Source organism: Vipera ursinii, assembly GCF_947247035.1.
Source record: "Vipera ursinii genome assembly, chromosome: 9".
NCBI classification, from domain to species: domain Eukaryota; kingdom Metazoa; phylum Chordata; class Lepidosauria; order Squamata; family Viperidae; genus Vipera; species Vipera ursinii.
This window is the reverse complement of record NC_139523.1, coordinates 4,288,806-4,308,870: the sequence shown is the minus strand read 5'-3', so window position 1 is coordinate 4,308,870 and position 20,065 is coordinate 4,288,806. Positions and strand designations below refer to the sequence as shown.

Below are 20,065 nucleotides of genomic sequence, written 5' to 3'. Positions count from 1 at the left end.
AATGTAGCGCTGATTGCTCCAGGGTCGAACGACCCGCTGGAAGGAGAAACGGGCTTTGCTCCGGGTCTGCCGACGGAGCCGTCGGGGTCTCGGAGGAGGCCGAGGAACACCCGCACCCTTTTTGGGGACTCCGGCCGGCTGAGCTGCAGAGAAGGGGAGGGGGCGCGGACCGGGGAGCGCATGCGGCGGAGGCGCTCGCTGGAGGGGCAGGGAGGGGCAGGGAGGGGCGAGGTCCCAGATCAGATCATCCCGAGCTTCCCGTCGTTCGGGGATGTGATCTGGCCCTTCCCTGCAAGCGCCCGTTTAACAAGCCAGTAAGTCTCCTGCTAAACATCCGTGCAACCTCTTTGAGAGAGAGGAAGCCCTTGCGCGTAACGGAGTCTCCTTTAGGGTAACCCTGGAGAGACTCCCCACTGTTGGCCGGAGCTGGTGGAACCCCCCCCCCCCAAGGAAAGCAAACGTGCTCCTCCATAAGTTGCTGTAAGTTTCACACGCTGCTTTAAAGCTCTGGTTTAAAAAAAGCAAACAAGATTCTGCACAACTTAAATTGGGGGATGAACCTTGACGATCGCCATAATTCTTTGGTTTTGGAAGTCTCTTGGGCGCGCTTGAACCGCGAATCGCTTCAGCTTTGCAAAATGTCATTTTATTCGTGTCCCCCAGGGGTCTTCAAACTTGGCCCTTTTATGACTTGTGGACTTCAACTCCCAGAATTCCTCAGCCAGCAAAGCTGGCTGAGGAATTCTGGGAGTTGAAGTCCAAAAAGTCATAAAAGGGCCAAGTTTGAAGACCCCTGGTGTCCCCGATAGGGAATGAGGCGAAGCACTTGTGCATTTCAGCATTTTATGTGCCGATTTCCCCTTTCCGTGATAAGCTGAAACTTTTATTTTGCGTTGAATATTTGCCTTGCACTTTAAAGTGCTTCTAGGACCAAAGAGCTTTTGCAAGGAGAGCAGCAACAATAAGGGCAGTCAGTTCAGCACTTGCATTCAAGGTTAAGAGAGCCCTGTAATTCTCCCTGATGGTGGCCAGAACTAGCCCTTGTACTAAAAATGGAACTTGACCAAGGCAGAATGAAGTGGATAGAGCAACATACTCTTGATGCAGCCCCAAACCGCTTGGCTGGGTTGATTAAAGCTGAACACGTTTTCCATGCTGTGCATATTGTCCAGGGAAATGTGATTCACCCCACTTTATCTTTTTTTTCAACTGCTTTTCTCTTGCCTCAAGTCAGCCACTCCTGAAGCCATCTGTGTTTTTCCCCAGATCCACATGGTTGTTCCTCTGCAGTCACATCTGGTTTAAGGAAGGGTACCCCACATGACCCAATGCAAATATTCTTCCCACTGGTGAAAGAAGGATGAGACTGTAGTCCAAACATGTCAAACACAAGGCCCGGGGCCCAGATCCAGTCCACAAAGTGGTTTCATGCGGCCCGCAAAGCCATCCTGGAAACAGTGAGGGAACGGCCCCCACTGCCTTAGCCCTGGCCCAGAGACCCTCCTTCTGCCAGAGACCCTCAGATCTGTCCCACTCCTGCCTGGGCCCCCATAGGCACCCTTGATGCCAACGATGTAGAGCTGGCCACGCCCATCCAGTAGGCCATACACACTCTAGCCACGCCCACCCAGTAGGCCACGCCCACCCAGCCCGCTGAGGGCAACCACAATGCTGATGCGGCCCTCAATGAAATTGAGTTTGACACCCCTGCTGTAGTCACTCCTTTTTCTACCACAGCATGTTTTTACATACATCTTGTCCACCTATCTATAGAGGTTCTCAGTCATCCAGGTCACAGTTGTCCCAAAGGTGCTTTTTTCCCCCCTCTAAAAGCAACTGGACTTACTTGATGAATGAAGGCAAATATGCATGTCCCAGGATAATGTTGCAGGATCTAATCTGGATCAGTCACCGGGACTAGAATTTTTCTCTTCTGAGCTTTTGGACTCATGTTGTTGTTGTTAGCTGTGAAGTCGTGTCCGACCCATCGCGACCCTATGGACAACGTTCCTCCAGGCCTTCCTGTCCTCTACCATCTTCTGGAGTCCATTTAAGCTCACGCCTACTGCTTCAATGACTCCATCCAGCCACCTCATTCTCTGTCGTCCCTTTCTTCTCTTGCCCTCGATCTTTCCCAGCATGAGGCTCTTCTCCAGTGAGTCCTTCCTTCTCATTAGGTGGCCAAAGTATTTGAGTTTTAGCTGCAGGATCTGGCCTTCTAAAGAGCAGTCAGGATTGATCTCCTCTAGGACTGACCGGTTTGATCGCCTTGCAGTCCAAGGAACTCGCAGGAGTCTTCTCCAGCACCACAGTTCAAAGGCCTCAATTCTTTTGCGCTCAGCCTTTCTTATGGTCCAACTTTCACTGCCATGCATTGCAACTGGGAAGACCATAGCCTTGACTATACGAACTTTTGTTGGCAGGGTGATGTCTCTGCTTTTTAGTGTGCTGTCTAGATTTGCCATAGCTTTCCTCCCGAGGAGCAAGCGTCTTTCTTGGCTACAGTCCCCATCTGCAGTGATCTTGGAGCCCAGGAAAATAAAATCTGTCACTACCTCCATTTCTTCCCCATCTATTTGCCAGGAATTGAGAGGGCCGGATGCCATGATCTTGGTTTTTTTAATGTTAAGTTTGGACTCATGCTGGAGCCCATCTCCAGGGAACTGCTCTCTAGCAGTGTGTGTGCTGTTCTGTGCCTGGTATTTATAGAGCCTGTTCTAAGTGGGTTTTTGGATGTTGATTGGATTGTGTTGATGGCTGGCTTTTAAGTCATTAGCTGTTGTTTGCTTGTGCTGCCCAGCCCTTGTTCATTGCAGTGTGAGATGGTTAGACAAGTGGTCAGATGAGGATACCTGAACTCATTGCAATGGACAAGAACACACTTTCAACTTTGTAGCAACTAAGTTTGTTGGATGAGCAGACACAAAAACAGCCAAGGAAGCCTGGGAAACTCCTGTCAGTCAACAGGAGTACTGATTTACCACCAGCCTATCAAGTGCTTAAAAGGTGAGAGCTGCCCAGCACAGGCACTATAAATACCACACAGAGAACAGCACACACACTGCTAGAGAAAAGTCCTAGATTTCCTTGAAGATATTTCACTTCTCATCCAAAAAGGTTCTTCAGTTCTAACTGGCAGAGAATTGAAAGGATTTCTCCTTTGTCTGGCTGACAGCAAAGACTAAAAGTCTCTTCCATTCCCCACCAATTAATAGAATTGAAGAAGTTTCTTGGATGAGAAGTAAAACATCTTCAAGAAAAATCAAGAAAGTCCAGTTGCCTTTAGAGGAAAAAAGCACATTGTTCACACTCTAAAAGAAGTATTTTTAAAATTGGTTCTCCCATAAATTCATACATGGCCTTTGAAATTCTTCCTGGTTCTTTCAAAATTACAGCACAGTGCATCGATACCTGTGCTTGTTTGTATTGGTTGCATGTGATGATACACAGCCTGCAGAATTGTGTTTGTCTGCAGGGTGAATTCCTGCACTGTGTTATCATAGAAAATAGTGGAATCCCACTTGCACTTCCATTGGGGAGGCTGCCAGAGGGTCTGCCAACCTGGACATCCTCCCAATATACAGTAGAGGAGGAGAAAGAGCATACGTTATCATTTAGTTGGTTGACCGTATTAAAGAAGGAGCATCAGCTACCATCGTTTTAATTTTTTCAGATCTCATTATTATTAGACTTAATATAGCCATCCACCCCAGTGGACTGAACCTGTTTTGCTGTTAGTCACAGCAGTCGAATTGTGCTGGCATTCTGGTACATTTATGCATCCCCACAAAGTCTCATATCTAACGTGAACGGAATGGTAATTGCTGCCAAAATATTATTTTATAGAAAAATTCTGCTAGGTATTCTTAATTTATCGTTTCCTGGTTAAGAAATAGGAGAAAAAAGAATTCTTCCAACTTTATTAATAAGTATTTCCTAGGTTTTTTGAAAATGCATTTTGTGAAAAGGTGCAGAGTTATAACTTATTGTAATTTATATACTTGACACATATAAATATAGTTTTGCAGCAACTGCAATCTTACTGTTGGTAATTGAAAATCTGTGACACTGATTAAAAATTGAGGTGACAAAGTCAAAAGATAAGCATGACAATAATTACCCTCTGTTGTAGAACTCTTCTCTGTTTGAAGACGCTAAGATTAGACATATCCAGCATAATCCAGCTTGATTTTGAAGGAACATCTCTTCTAGTACTAAAGTTTGTCATTGAAGAAGAAGAAATTGGACCACTGAAGAAGATTTACTGGTCCTCATGCATCCCAACAGCTGTTTTAACTCTCTGTTCTCCATTACTGGCCCTGCTGTAAAGAGGTTGTTGGATTGGAAGCAAGGAGATGAGGAGGAGAAGTGGGCTGAAATGGCCGTGGATTCCTTGGTCAAGAAGCTGATGAAGAAAAGTGGTGCCTTGAGGGAACTGGAGAGAGCCTTGAGCTGTCCTGGTCAACCCAGCAAGTGTGTGACCATCCCCCACTCCTTGGATGGAAGGATGCAGGTCTTCCACCGCAAAGGGTACCCACATGTCATCTACTGCCGAGTGTGGCGCTGGCCTGACCTGCAGTCTCAGCATGAATTGAAACCCCTGGCCTGCTGTGAATTCCCCTTTGGTTCCAAGCAGAAGGACGTCTGCATCAACCCTTACCATTACCAAAGGGTGAAAGCTCCAGGTGATTTGGTCAGGTGCATGTTTAGGAAAGGACAACCTTGTGGGGGGGGGAAAGGGAGTTGCACAGAAGCTATGATTGCAAGAAGGAGATCAAAGATTCAAGAGGCAGACTTTTAGTTATGGTTAGATCACCCAAGTCCCAGAGAAGAGAAGAGGGATTCAGACCCTACTCTTATTACTAGGAATGAGCATATCTTGACAACAGGCATGCAAAGAGTTGAAATTCACTCCTGGGACCAGTTCATTGTTACTACAAGTGCAACGGTTGTATTTACAGAATGATGTGTGTTTGTGTGTGTGTGTGAGAAACGGGAAGGTGGGTACCCTAGTTGTTGGAACTCCAGGACACTTTATGATGGTCTCATCATTGATATGGGTAGGCAGGAGGAGAGGATGCCTTGCTGGTCTGGGTGATAATTATTTTCATAAAGGCTGCAACAGCAATTCCTGTTATTCTGTTTCTGGAAAGCACTTCACTCCATACTTTATATAGGAAGTGGAAGCAATGGAAATACTGGCACAATGGGCAGAAGAACAGGAAATGAACATCTGTGCTGGCAGTAGTAATGACCCCCCCCAATAGGCCCAGGTTAGATTGTCTTCTCTCTTAGTTGCTGTGATGTGACCTCTTGTAGGCTATTTATTTTATATAACTGTTTACATTTTATGAAAGTTTTCAGTATCATGGATAAAATGGCAGAAAATACTGTAGCAATAATAAGTGATATATTGATATTAAAATTAGTGTCCCAGACAATTTTGCAAAGCATCTTTTTATAACTGCAGGTGAATTTTAATGATGGAAACAAGAATTTGCTCAACAAATTGTTCAACTGCAATTAGCCTCAGTGAATTCTACCAACATATTTAGCCTGTTTGTTTTGTCATGTAAACTGGTCTGCTGTCTGCCAGATATGAAATTAAAAAACAAAAAGTTGTATGCTTTTTTAAACCTATTAGGATGCCACACTGTGACCATAGTGAACTAGCTGATAATTGTGTGCCCCTGGCCAGTGCCTCTCCCTGTGTTTTGTGCTTGTCCAAGGTGCTGGAATAGTAAGGTCTCTTTGCTCCCTACTTAGGACGCACTGAATGTTATGCAGGAAAGATATGATTGAAATCACCAACAGAGAACTCTAGATTAGATGATAGAGCTATATAATTCAGCACCATTTTGTTCTTAACTTTATTGTTTTCAGCCATCAAGTCATTCTTGACTCAGGGTGAGTGCCTGGAGAAATCCCTGCAGATTCTTTAACTCTTCACCTTGTCATCATTTTCCCACATTATAGATGTATATTATATATGCCTATCCATCCATCCATCCATGTCATTGTCATCTATCTCCTGTTATCTATCAAACCAATCAATCTATCAATCTTTCTCTCATCTACCATCTCTGTCATCAATCTTCTATCACCTATTTAACAATCAGTCCATCCATCCATCCACCTGTCTTTCTCCCTCTCTCTCTCTGTGTATGTGTGTGTGTGTGTATATACACACACACACACATGTGTTTCATGCCTGTCTATATTATCTATCTAATCAATATTTATAATCTGTCTATATCTTCTATCTTCTGTCATTTCTACCTATCGGTCTCTCTACCATTTCTATTTATCTAGCATTGTAATCTCTCTTTCTCTCTCATCCATCTATCTTTTATCTAATGTATATATCATCTATATTTACCGGTAATCTATCTCTATGCCTGACTCCAAAGAGCTTCTTACTACTTTCAAAACTTCTGTTGTAGTGTTGCCTCCAGTGTTGGTTCCTAGACAGAGTGAATTCAACCCACAGTTCAGCCTCCTTAACATATTCCAAAGTGGGTCTCTTGAGAGTGAACAACAGATGCCAAACAGTGCAACTCAGCCTGATCCTCAGCACGCAAAGCAGCCTTCCTGCACCCCTTTCCCAGCATCTCACAATATGCCCACTCCATCAACAAGCAACGTGGGCTACCCAGTCAGCCCAGGAAGTGCAGCTGCTCCAGGAAGGCCTTTTCAGCTCACAGGTATGCAAAACAGGACTGAACGCTTAGTGGGGTTGAGTCTGTTGCTACCTCTCTTTAGCAAATGCAGAGTTTGGCATCATTAGACTGCAAAAAACAACATTCAGTGCTACCTACGAATTCATGCAATTCTGGTAGTAGCATCTGTGTTAAGTCTTGAGAATTTGTGTTGGAGAATGGCATGTTTATTATTTGTTTTATGTTTTTTTAATTGCTCAGTCAGCTCTGAAGCTTCTGGACAGGTTGCAACACATTAGCATTATCAAAGCAACAATAGCAAAAAGGAATAATGGATGAAAGTGTTAAACCAGAGCAAGCAGTCAGGTCCAGTTCTGTTAAGTCACAGAAGTGCTGATTGACTTTGGGCCACTTGCTCAGTCTAGTAGTCTAACTCATAGGATTATTATTTTTTGTATGAAAAAATAGTATGTGTGCTTTCCTGAGCTCCTGTTGCAAAATTGGGGTATACATTCAATTGATTTATTCAGACAATTAAGGGTAACCTTAATACAACAGTGTTCTAGGAAATGTTAAAAAAAACAATAGAGAATCTGACATATTTGGGCTGTTGTGGTTCCGACAGATGAAACTCTTCAAAGAACTTCGAGGCATTGTTTACCTTAAAGAATCTTTATTTCAGCAGCATAGCATCGGCGCTAACATAATTGAAGCCAAAAACTGAGTTCCTCTCCCCTGAGCACATAGTATCAAAGCACAATTCCCTCCCTCAATTAACAGTCATAAATCACATTCCCCAATTAATTTGAAATGCGGGCTTCTCCTCCAGCTCTCCAGCCCGCCAATTCTTTAACATCACTGATTTCAATAACCTTGGTTCTCGCACTAGGTTTAGAACTGTTATGTCTAGCTAAACTTGCATGCACATTCCTCCCCCTCCCCAGCATCATCTAACTCTTAAGAACAAAAGCAAAAGAAGAAAATGGTTGCATCTCCATCTGTTGTCAATGCACAAACATCCGATGTTAGCAGCGTTGACATGGGCTTTGTTTGCATGGCAAATGAAGTCATTGGTAAGCATCTGATTGAATGCAATACAATTTGCTTATCCCAAAGGTATTTTTTTCAGGAGGCAGCTGGACTTTCTTGTTTTCTTTGAAGATGTTGCGCTTCTCATCCGAGAAGCTTCTTCAGCTCTGACTGGATGATGGGGAATGGAAGGACTTATATTGCTTGCAGACGGCTGGTCATTTGCATTCTTTTAGAGAGTCATTGGGGCCATTTGGGGTTTACCTGTGTCCTCAGGGTCACCTGAGTAGTGCAAATGTGTGTGGAGCCCTCTTGGCTGCAGGATGTTTTCTGCCCTGCGTCCCTTCACTGTAGAAGACAGGCACAGGATGTTGGGGGTGAGTCTGTGCATCCCAAACTGAAGCGCAAATGGTTCCTGTAGTTTGCAATGTTTTCCGGTAATCCATTCATACTCCCGCATCATTCAAAGGACAATACAGACTCCAGTTGTCTCCTGAAAAAACACCTATGGGACAACCATGACCTGTATGACAGAATCTCCATCGACATTGACAATTTCCTTAGTAAATATCTATGGTCTCTGCGTTCATTTTCTTTTATTTATATAGGCTGGTCATAAAACAGCTTTCTTTTTTCAGCTGCCGCATCTCTTCCACCTTCTAATGCCAAAGAGATGCCAATAAAGCCCAGTGAATGCCCTGCACAGGAAGTCTCAGACAATTCATCAACACCCCCATTGCCCACTGGAGGTAAAGCTGGACAACCTGGAGGTATGTCAAGACCTGTGTTTTTCCTCTAGGGAAAAATCTGCCAGTGACCCATGGATGGTTGAATTTCCTCCAAAGGGCTCTTAGGCAAAATAGTTCTGCTTAATAGAATGAAACCAGAATAGGCTTAACTTGGTTTGATTGTTGGTAGTATTGTTGAAGATTGCGGCTTCATTTGATAACAAGAAAGGCCATTGTTTAATTATGCCTTGTAGAAAGAAAAACATCTGCCATTCATTCCTGAGTATGACCCAGAGTTTCTAGTCTTGTGGAAGGAAAAACATTTTTACAGTTTTATATAAATCATGTTTTCCTGTTGCTTGCCTTATTTTACACTGTAAGGCTCATAGTTCATTCTGTTCCAAGTTCAGTAAAGGCCTCTGAGATCATAACAGAACAGTGCACATATTCTATATTTAGTCACACCATAGATGAAAATAGAAACATTATAGGATGAGAAAGGAGTATTAGGTAGGTTCGCTGCCTTGAATTACTTACAAAGTTAGGATAAAAGTAAATAAAATAATAAAGAAATATTTTGATTACTATGATGATGTTCACTTTTTAAAAGTAACTCAGTTAATTACGCTAATTAACACAACACAGTAATTTACCTTGCATTTTTATCATCGTCCTTTCTAGTAGTTCCCAACTTACAACTATTCATTTAACAACTAAAAAAAAAAGATTTATGACTGGTCCACGCACTTATGACCATTGCAGCATCCCTATGGTCACTTGATCAGAATTTGGGCACTTGGCTACCAGCATGTGACGGTTGCAGCATCCCAGGGTCACATGAGCACCATTTGCAACCTTCCTAAGGGGCTTCTGACAAAATCAATAAGGGAAGCCAGCTTTGCTTATCAACTGAGTGTCATTCAAAAAATTCAGTGATTCGCTTAACAACTGGGGGGGAGGGGGGAAAGGTTATAAATCTTGAGTCAGGTGTGACTCATTAACAACCATATTGCTTAGCAATGAAACTTTCAGTCCCGACTGTGCTCATAAATCAAGGATTACCTGTATATCTCTTTTCTGTTCTGGCAGTGCCAGCTGTTTAAATGTGTATGTAAAGAGTGTATTTCGACATGAAACAAATCACATTGCTATTATTGCGTTTCTGTCGACATACACCTGTGAAACCTTCTTCCAGATGTCCAACCTGTGAGATATGAGGAACCAGAGCAGTGGTGCTCAATTGCCTATTATGAACTCAATACAAGAGTAGGAGAGACTTTTCAGGCCTTTTCTCGAAGTATACTAATAGATGGCTTTACAGATCCTTCAAACAAGGACCGCTTCTGCCTTGGATTGCTCTCTAACATTCACAGGAACTCTTCCATAGAAAGCGCCCGGAACCACATCGGAAAAGGTAATTGCAGAGAAACACTGATGAGAAATGCCTCAGTTCAAAACATGACATCAGTACCTAGGAAAATCCTGGAAAAGATACTCAAGCAGTGGATTTATGAACATCTAGGAAGGAATAAGGCGATCACTAGAAGCCAGCATAGGTTTATTAAAAACACATCATGCCAAACAAGTCTTGTGGCCTTCTTTGATAAAGTGATTGAATCAGTGCATCAAGGAAATGCTGTGGATATAGTATACTTGGACTTTAATAAGGCATTAGACCAATTTCAAGGTAGGACAGAAGAATGTGGGATAGACACATCAGATGAATTCACAATTGGCTGACCAAATGCATCAATCACTGGAACTATATCTACATGGAGGGAAACATGCAGTGGGGTACCTCAACATTCTGCCTTGGGGCCCGGTGCACTTTAACATCTTCATAAATGATCTAGACACAGGGATAAAAGGGGAACTCATCAGATTTACAGATGACACCAAGCTGGGGGAGGGATTGCCACCACTTTTTCAAAATAGACTCAAGATTCAGAAGGATCTTGACTTGGGTATATCTGGACCTATCCAACATGATCAGTTCAGTGGTGACAAAAGTAAGGTCCTGCACTTAGGCAGGAAAAAAACAAATGCACAGGGATAGAACAGCGATACCTGGCTCAACAGTAGAATTGTGAAAAAGAGCTGGCTGGGGAATTCTGGGAGTTGAAGTCCACGCATCTTCAAGTTCCTAAGGTTGGGAAACGCTGCCCTAGTGGACCACTACTTAAGTATGTGCCAGCAGTGTCTGCAATTACCCAAAAAGCTCAGGCAATCCTAGGCTACATCAAGAGGGGTAGAATCACATCAAGTGATCATAATGTTTTATACTGTACTGGTGAGATCACACTTGGAATACTGTGTCCGATTCTGGTCACCAAGATATCAAAATGGTGCTTGAGACCCTAGAAAGAGTGCAGAGAAAAGCAACCAAGATGATAAGGAGTCTGGAGGCTAAGGGAACTAGGCATTTCTAGCTTAACAAAGAGAAGGCTTAGGGGAGAGACGATGGCAGTCCTCCAATACTTGAAGGGCTGTCACAGTGAAGAGGGCATCAATTTATTCCCCAAAGGACCTGTGGATAGGAGAAGAAGCAATGGATGGAAGCTTGTCAGCTGAAGATTTGATCTGGAGTTAAGAAGAAATTTTCTGACAGTGAGAACAGTTAGTCAATGGACAGCTTGCCTCTTGGAGTTGTGAATGCTCCATCACTGGAGGTTTTCAAGAAAAGACTGGACAGCCACTTTAGTATATAGCTTGGAAATATCCTGGTGGTTTAGTACCAAACACAAGCAAGGTTTGATCCTGCTTCATGGGAGGATTAATCAAGGGGACCAGGTGCTGCCAGCTATAATAGATCCACCTGTGGAAAATTTAAGGGAGACAGAAATCCTTAGCAAAATCCATGAGTGGACTCTGAAAGCTTTACTGTCAATAGACAGAGCCCTTTCAGAAATTGTAAATTTTAATAGAACCAAACAGGAAGATTAGGCCAGAGGAAGAACCAATTGCACATCTGATAGCCCTCTTTCATTCCACACCATCTCACATGCCAGTCCAAGTCTCAGTGTGGTATCTGTTCAGGGAGGGCATCCTCAATGGCTTACAACAAGCTTTTCTTTGGACTGCAAGAAAATCAATGAAATTGTGACTGGCTTGGCTTAGCTTTTTTGAAGGACCTCACAAGATAGTAATATTTCTAATAGATTGATGTACATGAAAGGAAAGGTGGGATGTCTGAGCAGGAGAGAAACTATGATTGCCACCCTTGGAAAAGGGACAGAGAGTGAAGATGGTCTGGCCAGCAAAGTCTTAACCCCTCAGGATGATGAGCAAGTCCAAAATTGACACGAGGTTACCCAGGTAGACATGGGCTCCATGTCAGAAACATGGAAGCCAACTGGAGCATTTTGCTCTCCATAGAAGTGACCAAGCTGGTCAATTAGAACAGAAAGACTCTCAGATCCATGGTTAGTCAAAAGTACACTTTACTAAAGTCAAGTGGTAACAGAAGCGAAGTTGGATCTGAGGTTTTTGCACCCAAAGCCTACGGTTAACATTCCCTTGTTCCCACCTTCCCCCATGGTTACCCACAAGTGTCCAGTTAGGTCAGACATGTCAAACACAAGGCCCGGGGGCCAGATCCGGCCCGCAAAGTGGTTTCATGCGGCCCGCGAAGCCATCCTGGAAACAGTGAGGGAACAGCCCCCACTGCCTTGGCCCTGGCCCAGAGACCCTCAGATTTGTCCCACTCCTGCCCAGGCCCCCATAGGCACCCTTGATGCCAACGATGTAGAGCTGGCCACGCCCACCCAGTAGGCCATACACACTCTTGCCACGCCCATCCAGTAGGCCACGCCCACCCTGGCCACACCCACCCGGCCCCCTGAGTGCAACCACAATGCTGATGCGGCCCTCAATGAAATTGAGTTTGACACCCCTGGCTTAGGTGCTAACAAATAGCTTGGGTAACACTCCCTGTCTTTGTGGGCTGGAGGGTTCTGCATTCCTTAGCGTGACCTTGGAATGATCAGCAGCTCTCACAGGATGCTCCAATGTTTATATTCCTCTAGTGCTACACCCCCCCCCCCCCTTGTCCCATCCTGCAGCTCTCCCTCCCCGTTGAGCATGGCAAACAGAAAGCAGGCAATGCATAGCGTGGCAGGATGGCAGCCCTGACAAGAATCCTGAAAAGATCATCACAGAGCAAAAATTGCTTCTTTAGCATTGGGACTGCCAATGCTGCATTGAGTCTGCTTGAGTCTTGCCAACTGGTTCTGTCCGTCATGCGACAATACCCTGATCTTAGTATATCGTAAAGTGGTTTAGAACAAGAGTCTTTTTGCTTTGATTGTGTTGAAGTTGACATCAGTCTTGGTCCCTCTTCTCTCCTGAAGGTGTCCACCTGTATTATGTGGGGGGAGAGGTCTTTATTGAGTGTTTGAGCGACTGCAGCATTTTTGTCCAGAGCTTGAACGCCAACCATGAGCATAGCTTCCACCCGAGCACCATCTGCAAAATCCCCAGTGGATACAGCCTGAAGGTCTTCGACAACCTGCTCTTTGCACAGCTGCTTTCCCAGTCAGTTAACTGTGGTTTTGAGACGGTCTCTGAGCTCACCAAGATGTGCATTATCCGGATGAGCTTTGTTAAAGTAAGGATTTCCTTTGTCTTGTATTATAAAGCTGAAAAATTGGGACTGGCCTCTTTGTTACGGGGACATTTTAAAAGGATGAGATGCACTAAATTTTTTATCTTCATGAAATTGCACCATAAACAAGAAGTGAAAAATTATTGCAACTCTGAAATTTGTGGCACTGTCTTGCCACTAGTGACTTCAATTACAACTGATCTCTGACAAGAGAGAATAAAAAGGGATTTCTTTAAATTTAAGTCCAAGATTATTCCAAATGAACCATACATGCCCTGGGGGACCTGACTGCTCCTTTGGCTGGCCTTTTCATTTCTAATAATGGCAATTTTCAGTTGGGCTTTCTTATTGGCCACAGAATATGAGTTTACCTTTTCTAGGTCCTTCTCAAGAAAGCTCTTCCAACTCCCTTAGTTATGATTGTGTTTTATTTCTATATTGTCCATTATTTCTTCAAGATGGTGTGCAAAATTAGAACAGCTCTAAGTCTAAAATCCATATGCATGCTCTTTGGACTTTGGGGGACTCTCAGAACTAGAGCTGAGTAAAATCATTTCTAAAGGCTGCAGTCCTGTACCTTCTTTCTTGGGAGTGAGACCAGCTAAGCTCAGATAACTTTTCTCCAAATAATCAAGGTTAAGAACGTTGCTGATGTAAATGCTGTTATAAATGAAAAACAAGCATCCTTGGTATTTTTTCAGCTGATAGGATTTTGTGTATATGTATGTGTTCGTTTATATAATTTCAGCACTGTACTTAATCTCTCTTTTGAGTGAGGTTTCCGTTCTGGCAGACATTTTGAAGATGAGATGAGCAGACAAGGTGGATTTTTATTTTTATTTGTATAGAAGCCCTTTGGGGATGTAGCCCATCACATTCACACGGTTCCAGAGGCCTTTCACACAGGCAGTGGAATCACTCTAGATATTTTCAATATAGAAAGTCTGGATCAAGTCATGGGAAGCTTGCCATCATGTTTGGGAAGACTATTTTTTACACTCCTATGCTGCTAATGACAACAGGAAAGCTACAGTTAGGGGATAGTGAATCCATGGGGCATTTTCTTTGCCTTTTCTATGACATACACTGGAATTGCAGAAAAGGGATTTATTGAGAAAAAGGTAGCCATGATATATAGTATTAATCTCTCATATAAGATATGTAGCTTTCATAACTTTTCTGGAGACAAATTTGCTGGTGCTGGAGTGCACTTCTTTGGACACACAGATCAGGAAGACATGGGCTTTCTGCTATAGTGTGTCTTCTGCAAATGAATAACCAATTAGTCAATGTTATGGTGATTAAGGACAAGGGAAAACAGCCGAACTGTCAGGCACTAAAGACCAAGTCCTCATGTAATGGTTCAATTAAACTGATTTATTGCTAAAAGCCTATACATAAGAATCTTTTCAACTAATGGCAAGCTTAATAGCAATCAAGGGTTGGGTTGGACTTACTTCACTTATAGCTACATAGGAATTCTAGGCTGATCCTTCCTTTCATTCTGCCCCCAGCTTCTGCCACCTCTTCTCCTACATCCCTCTAAGAGGAAGTTTATTCTGAACTTGATTTTTGGAAGGAGACGGTAGATCTGCTTAAAATTCCAGTTTCTGTGCCGTGATTACAGCACTCACTCTCTTCAGATTCAGGTTTAACTTTGGAAATAGAACCAAAGATTCAATATGAGAGACGATATAATAGAGACTTCGCTTACATAATCATTACATCTACAAAAAGTGGCACAATTTAAATAGCAGCATTGTGTGGATTTGCGCAGGAAAAGAATTAATGATAATCAGGCCTATCCCAGATGAAAAAACCAATTAATGAACTGAAAGTCTGGCAGATGTAACTCCATATTAGACTTCCTTAATTGTTCTTTGCTGAAGAATGCTTTGAGTTGTTGAACTAATACTAATGAGGTGATTTGCTCCAAGTCCACATATTTTTATTAGATGCATCCTAACTCTATCTACAATTCTACGTCTTGTCAGTACTTCAGAGCGCAATGGAAAGTTAATGGATGTCTTTAACTAAAATCAAGGAAGTGTTTTCCTGAATAGAATGAAGAATGTAGCCACAATTGTCTCATCCTTTCCCATTTGACGGTCTCTTCTGTAGGGCTGGGGAGCTGGGTACCATCGCCAGGCAATCACCAGTACCCCGTGTTGGGTGGAGATCCATCTTCATGGAGCTTTGAAATGGCTGGACAGGGTGCTGAGGGAAATGGGCTCTTCAGAGGCTCCCATCTCTTCAGTTTCATAAGAATCATCTGCAATATCTGGTGGACAAACATGGCTTCAGATATATATGTTTCTGTATACATACAGTATATGTATATATACTTTGTATATCTGATATTATTTGTGTTTTTCACGCTGCTTTACTACTTAAGATGGTAGTCTGTTGTGTTCTATTGATAACTTTATTTTCCCCATTTATCCTAATTATTGATAATCAAAATGAATGAGGGTAATTGTTAGTGAAAGGTAATTAACATATTGTTAATATGCGCTAACCTTTGCTTCAGTTTATAACCATAAATAAATAACCAGTTAGGTTAATGTTAAATGGTTACACCTTTCCTCTGTTGTTAAAAATGTGTGTCGACTTTATGGTTTGTTTGTATTTTTTAAAAGGTAAAGAGTCCATCTCCAAATTTTCATATATTTATTTAAAACATTTATATAGCTGCCCATCTTTTAGCAAACTGGATTACTCCAAATCAAAGATTAAAAGACATATAAAATTATAAAAACTAGAAAACACAAGCAATTAAAACGTTAAAAACAAATTACCTGGTGGCAATCCATGCTAACATGCAATGAATCAGGAGCGTGGCCACTTTATCTGACCTGGTAGGATTAGTAGTTGTTCTTTGGAAAAGGCAGTCCTGCAAATATAGCGAGGGGCAAAAATATATGTTCCCCTGCTGATTTTGTATGTTTGATCACTGATAAAGAATGATCCATCTACTCTATAATTTTATTGGTAGATTTATTTTAACAGTGAGAGACAGAATAACAAAAAGAATTCCAGAAAAAAAGCATTTCAAAAAAGTTATGAAGTTCATTTATTTCAGTAATGCAACTTAAAAGGGGAAACTAATATATGAGATAGACTCATTACATGCAAAGCAAGATAGTTCAAGCTGTAATTGGTCATAATTGTGATGATTATGGTGTACAGCTCATGAAACCCCCAAATCCACAATCTCAGAAAATTAGAATATTACATGCAATCAATAAAACAAGGAGTGTACATAGAACAATATCGGACCTCTGAAAAGTATAAGCATGCATATGTACTCAGTACTTGGTTTGGACCCCTTTTAAATGCTACTGGAACATCATCTGGACTAGCGGGTGGACGCTTGTGGGAGAGGCTGTTTCTGCCCCCCCCTTACAATGGTGGCAGTGGCCGGCTGCCCAAAGATCGGCAGCGGCCTGGCTTATTTCCTGTGCTGGCAGGCAGCTATTATGGCCGTTTTAATGCTCGGCTGGATCAAGACCTCCCCATTGACAGTCTGGTTTGGGCCTGGACCTGACTGTGTTGGGAGGACGGTCTTGGATTGGTTATCGACCGCCCCACTGGTGTGAGAGACCAGGTGGGGTAGGCTTGGCCTGGGACTCTTTTCTCTCTTCACCCCAGGTTGGACTCCTCAGCCGGAATGAGAGGACGGCTGGGGCTTCCTTCCTGACCGCCATCTCAGGTGAGAGCTGACCTGGACTAGTGGATTGAGAGACATACCCACCGGACTCAATATTATTCCATCTGAATACCATCATTCCATCGAACCACCCATTGTAAATATTTGTAATCTTTGCCCTATGTGGACATTTTATTGTTGCATGGTTTGTTACCGTTACTCTGGAGCTGATCTGTATGCCCTCAGGGGGGTTCCTCCCTCTTGGGCACGACCAGCCGCCTGTTTCCACACGAGCCCAATTGTTGGGACTCCGAGAGGTGGCTGGGCTTAGACAGGGGCCTTGTGTTGAGACACGTTAAGAGGCCCCTGATACATTTTTAGCCGGTTATTTTAAAAGGTTAGGGAGGGGGAGGGATAGTAGGGTGGGGAGGGAATTATTAACCGGCGCTCAGTCTGGGCCTGTTAGGGGTCCCAATGAGACGGGGTTGGGGGAGGTGGTTTCTGGTTCTGTGAATGTTGGGGTGGGGCTTCAAATCCCCACGACGATAGGGAATGGCAGCAGGTGGTTGCACGGAGGGCCACATCAACATCAGTTGAGGTGGGGTTTGAATGGGTTCTTTTAACGTAACGTTTCGTACAGGAAATACTCAGATCCTGCCTTACTTTCCTGCTGTCAATATCTTCCAATAAAAGTTCCTGTTGAAACAATGCAAGTTTCAAGAGTTCTGCTTTCTTGGGAGGTTTAACTGAGGCAGGTCTTTACATTAGGCAGGATCTGCAAAGTGGTCAACCTGGAGGGAAGAAAACCCCTACCGTGGGGACCATGCAAGCAATGTCTAATCACAGTGGTTTGAGGATCTGTGGGCAGATACCGGTGGAAGGGTGAAAAGAGGAACTAGAACCATCGAGCAAGGCAAGTGATCTGTCGCAGCCTACATCCAGCAATTCCGGGGGCTAACAGCAAACTTCTGGGTTGGCCCCAAGAAATACTACTGGAGCTGTGCAAACTTGCTCTGCTTGCACAAAAGGAAAGCCGAGTTAGCACTCCTCCTTTCCATGGAGGTAAAAAGGGAGACCCCCGCATCCCAAGGGAATACTAGACTCTAAAAGTGTTTGGTGAGTGGGAATCAGGTATACTCCTCTCTCATTGCCCCATGGATTGGACCACCAAAATATTGCCTGGGGCTACGTTACCCAAACTTAAGCTTTATTCAATCACACCAAGAGAAGTGGATGCACTCAGAGAATTCATTGGCAAAAACCTAGCCACGGGGACAAGGCAGCACCTGTCTTATTTTGGGAGAAGAAAGATGGTTCCTAAGTTTGAGGACATAATGGCATTTGTATGGAGAACATATAACCTTTACCTTTAATGAGAGACATTCTAGCCCTTCTGTCCAAAGGTAAATTCTTCACTAAGCTGGACCTAAGAAAAGCATATTATCAGGTGCGAATCAAAGAGGGAAATGAGTGGAAGATGGCATTCAACTGCCCACTAGTTTTTTTCCAATCCTGGGTCCTCCCGTTTGGCTTATAAGGGGCACCTGCTGTATTTAAGTCTAGTGCACCCAGACTAGACCAAATCCCTGCTAGGATCTTATTACAATCTACTGCTAGCAGCTGGTTGTCCACCAAAACACCTGGACTGATCACAAGTGGTGTTTCTGCTCAAGATGGAGAACCCAGTAACTCCAGGGGACTTCAGCCACAAGAAAAAATATTCTCCTAAAAGCAACAGCTCAAAATTTCAGAGAAATCAGGAAGGGGTCTGAAGTACTGAACCAGATTGCCTGTGACTTACTATCACGTGAGATTACCCACATGCGCTATAGGGCCCTATTAAGAGATCATGCTCAGCGTTGTTTCCCGCACACATGGAAGCCATCTGCATCTCGGCCCACAAATGCAACTCATCAATGGAGCAAGAGAACCATACATACAGCGAATGATGCCATCATTCAACAACTCGACAAATTCCAGAGACAAGATGAGGCGTCCACTTTTTTATCTGGGCAATGGGAGCATGCGTATCATGGCCCTGTGCCAGTACCACCAGAGATGGATAAATATTGGTCGATAATGTTTGAAACCCCGAAGGAGTGGAGCCAGGTGCCAAAGAGAATGGCTGTACCGGGACGGCGCTCTGGATAAGAGTGTCACTTTTACAGCCCATTCCCATCGCCCAGCACATTTTTCGAAGTCCCAGGTCCCTCGGAGGGGGATCGGAAGAAAGAGGCGTTCTGCGGAGCGGTCCTAGATGGCGGTCGGGTCCAACAGAAGCAGGAAAACCTCAAAGAAGCCGGACGGGGGAAGGAGATGGCCCAGAATGGCGGCTGTGAAGAATTGACAGCTTTCTGGACAGAAAGCAACGGAGAATTAGCAGAACAACGGTGTGTTGGATCTGGTGGTGTGTATAGCTAACAACCCCGTGTGAGTGATCCTGGAAGGGAGATCTGCCCCAGAGGATTTCTAAAAAGGGAGAGGAGAAAAAGAGCCCCAGAAAGAAAAGGGTGGAAGTTCCTCCCCCTTCATCAGCGGAGAAAGCAGACATTTTGAACAAGTGCTGAAGGCTGAATAGTATTGAAAGGGAGAAGGGCGACATCTACTGGCTGAGAAGAAAATAGACACAGAGATAAAACAGAAAAATAAGACTGTTCCAGAAAGAAGGAAAATCTGTGACTAAAATTAAGGGCTTATACAAATTAATAAAACAGTTAAAACAAGTTCTTTCTGTGTGATAAAACTGAAAAAAACTTATATGAGAACAAGAGACTGAAAGTTTTGAGAGGGTGAGAGACTTTTTACATCTGTTGAATGCAATTATATTTATAATTGTTAAATTGTAAAGTGTACTGCCAATGATATTGATCACTATAATGTCAAAAGATTTAAGATTATAGCATAATATAAGTATTTAGAATCCATAAGATAACTAATCGTTGTGAATTGGGGGGCAAAGTTACTCGCGTCCGTGGCAATCCTTAAGCCACATGTGCCTCCTGGGTGGTGCTAAATGAGTAACAAACGGACTGGTTGCCAGACATCCGTGAGGATCTCCTGGCTTCACACACAACCCTACAGTCCCTACAGGACTAAAAAAATAGCAGAAATAACAGCTATAACAAATACCAATACCAAAATGAATCGGAATATTGGAAGTTCAATATGTATACGCCAACTTAACATCGAAGGCAGTAGTAGATCAAAATGTGAACATCTTTCCAAACTACTACTTGAAAATTATGTCGATTTGGCTTTGATCCAGGAAACACGCATTGAGAACAAACAGCAGCTTAAAAGCAGAGGAAGAATACCTGGATATGACGTCTTAGGCGGTATTTTTCATCAAACTTATGGCCTGATAACATATGTGCATAATAACATTGAAAACGCATAT

General features: G+C 43.3%; 2 protein-coding genes across 6 annotated transcripts in view; one reads left to right on the top strand and one right to left on the bottom strand.

Moving 5' to 3' along the window:
* AIRIM (AFG2 interacting ribosome maturation factor) overlaps positions 1-20,065 on the bottom strand; it is a 207,973-nt gene that overhangs the window by 84,981 nt on the left and 102,927 nt on the right. For 2 of the 5 annotated variants that reach the window (XR_014493346.1, XR_014493347.1), the window contains one exon: positions 14,186-15,300. The gene's annotated coding sequence lies outside the window, so the exon portion shown is untranslated. Of the gene's footprint in view, positions 1-14,185; positions 15,301-15,674; positions 18,095-20,065 lie in introns of those variants that run through there. The other 3 variants (XR_014493345.1, XR_014493344.1, XR_014493348.1) reach the window with 3 other exon arrangements.
* On the top strand, positions 4,274-15,421 carry LOC310644789 (mothers against decapentaplegic homolog 9-like; the record flags this gene model as incomplete). The annotated part of the gene is made up of 5 exons (XM_083370097.1): positions 4,274-4,685; positions 6,444-6,704; positions 9,612-9,830; positions 12,766-13,022; positions 15,141-15,421. 5 exons carry the CDS (start codon positions 4,274-4,276, stop codon positions 15,282-15,284), a joined length of 1,293 nt encoding a protein of 430 aa, XP_083226223.1. The 3' UTR covers positions 15,285-15,421.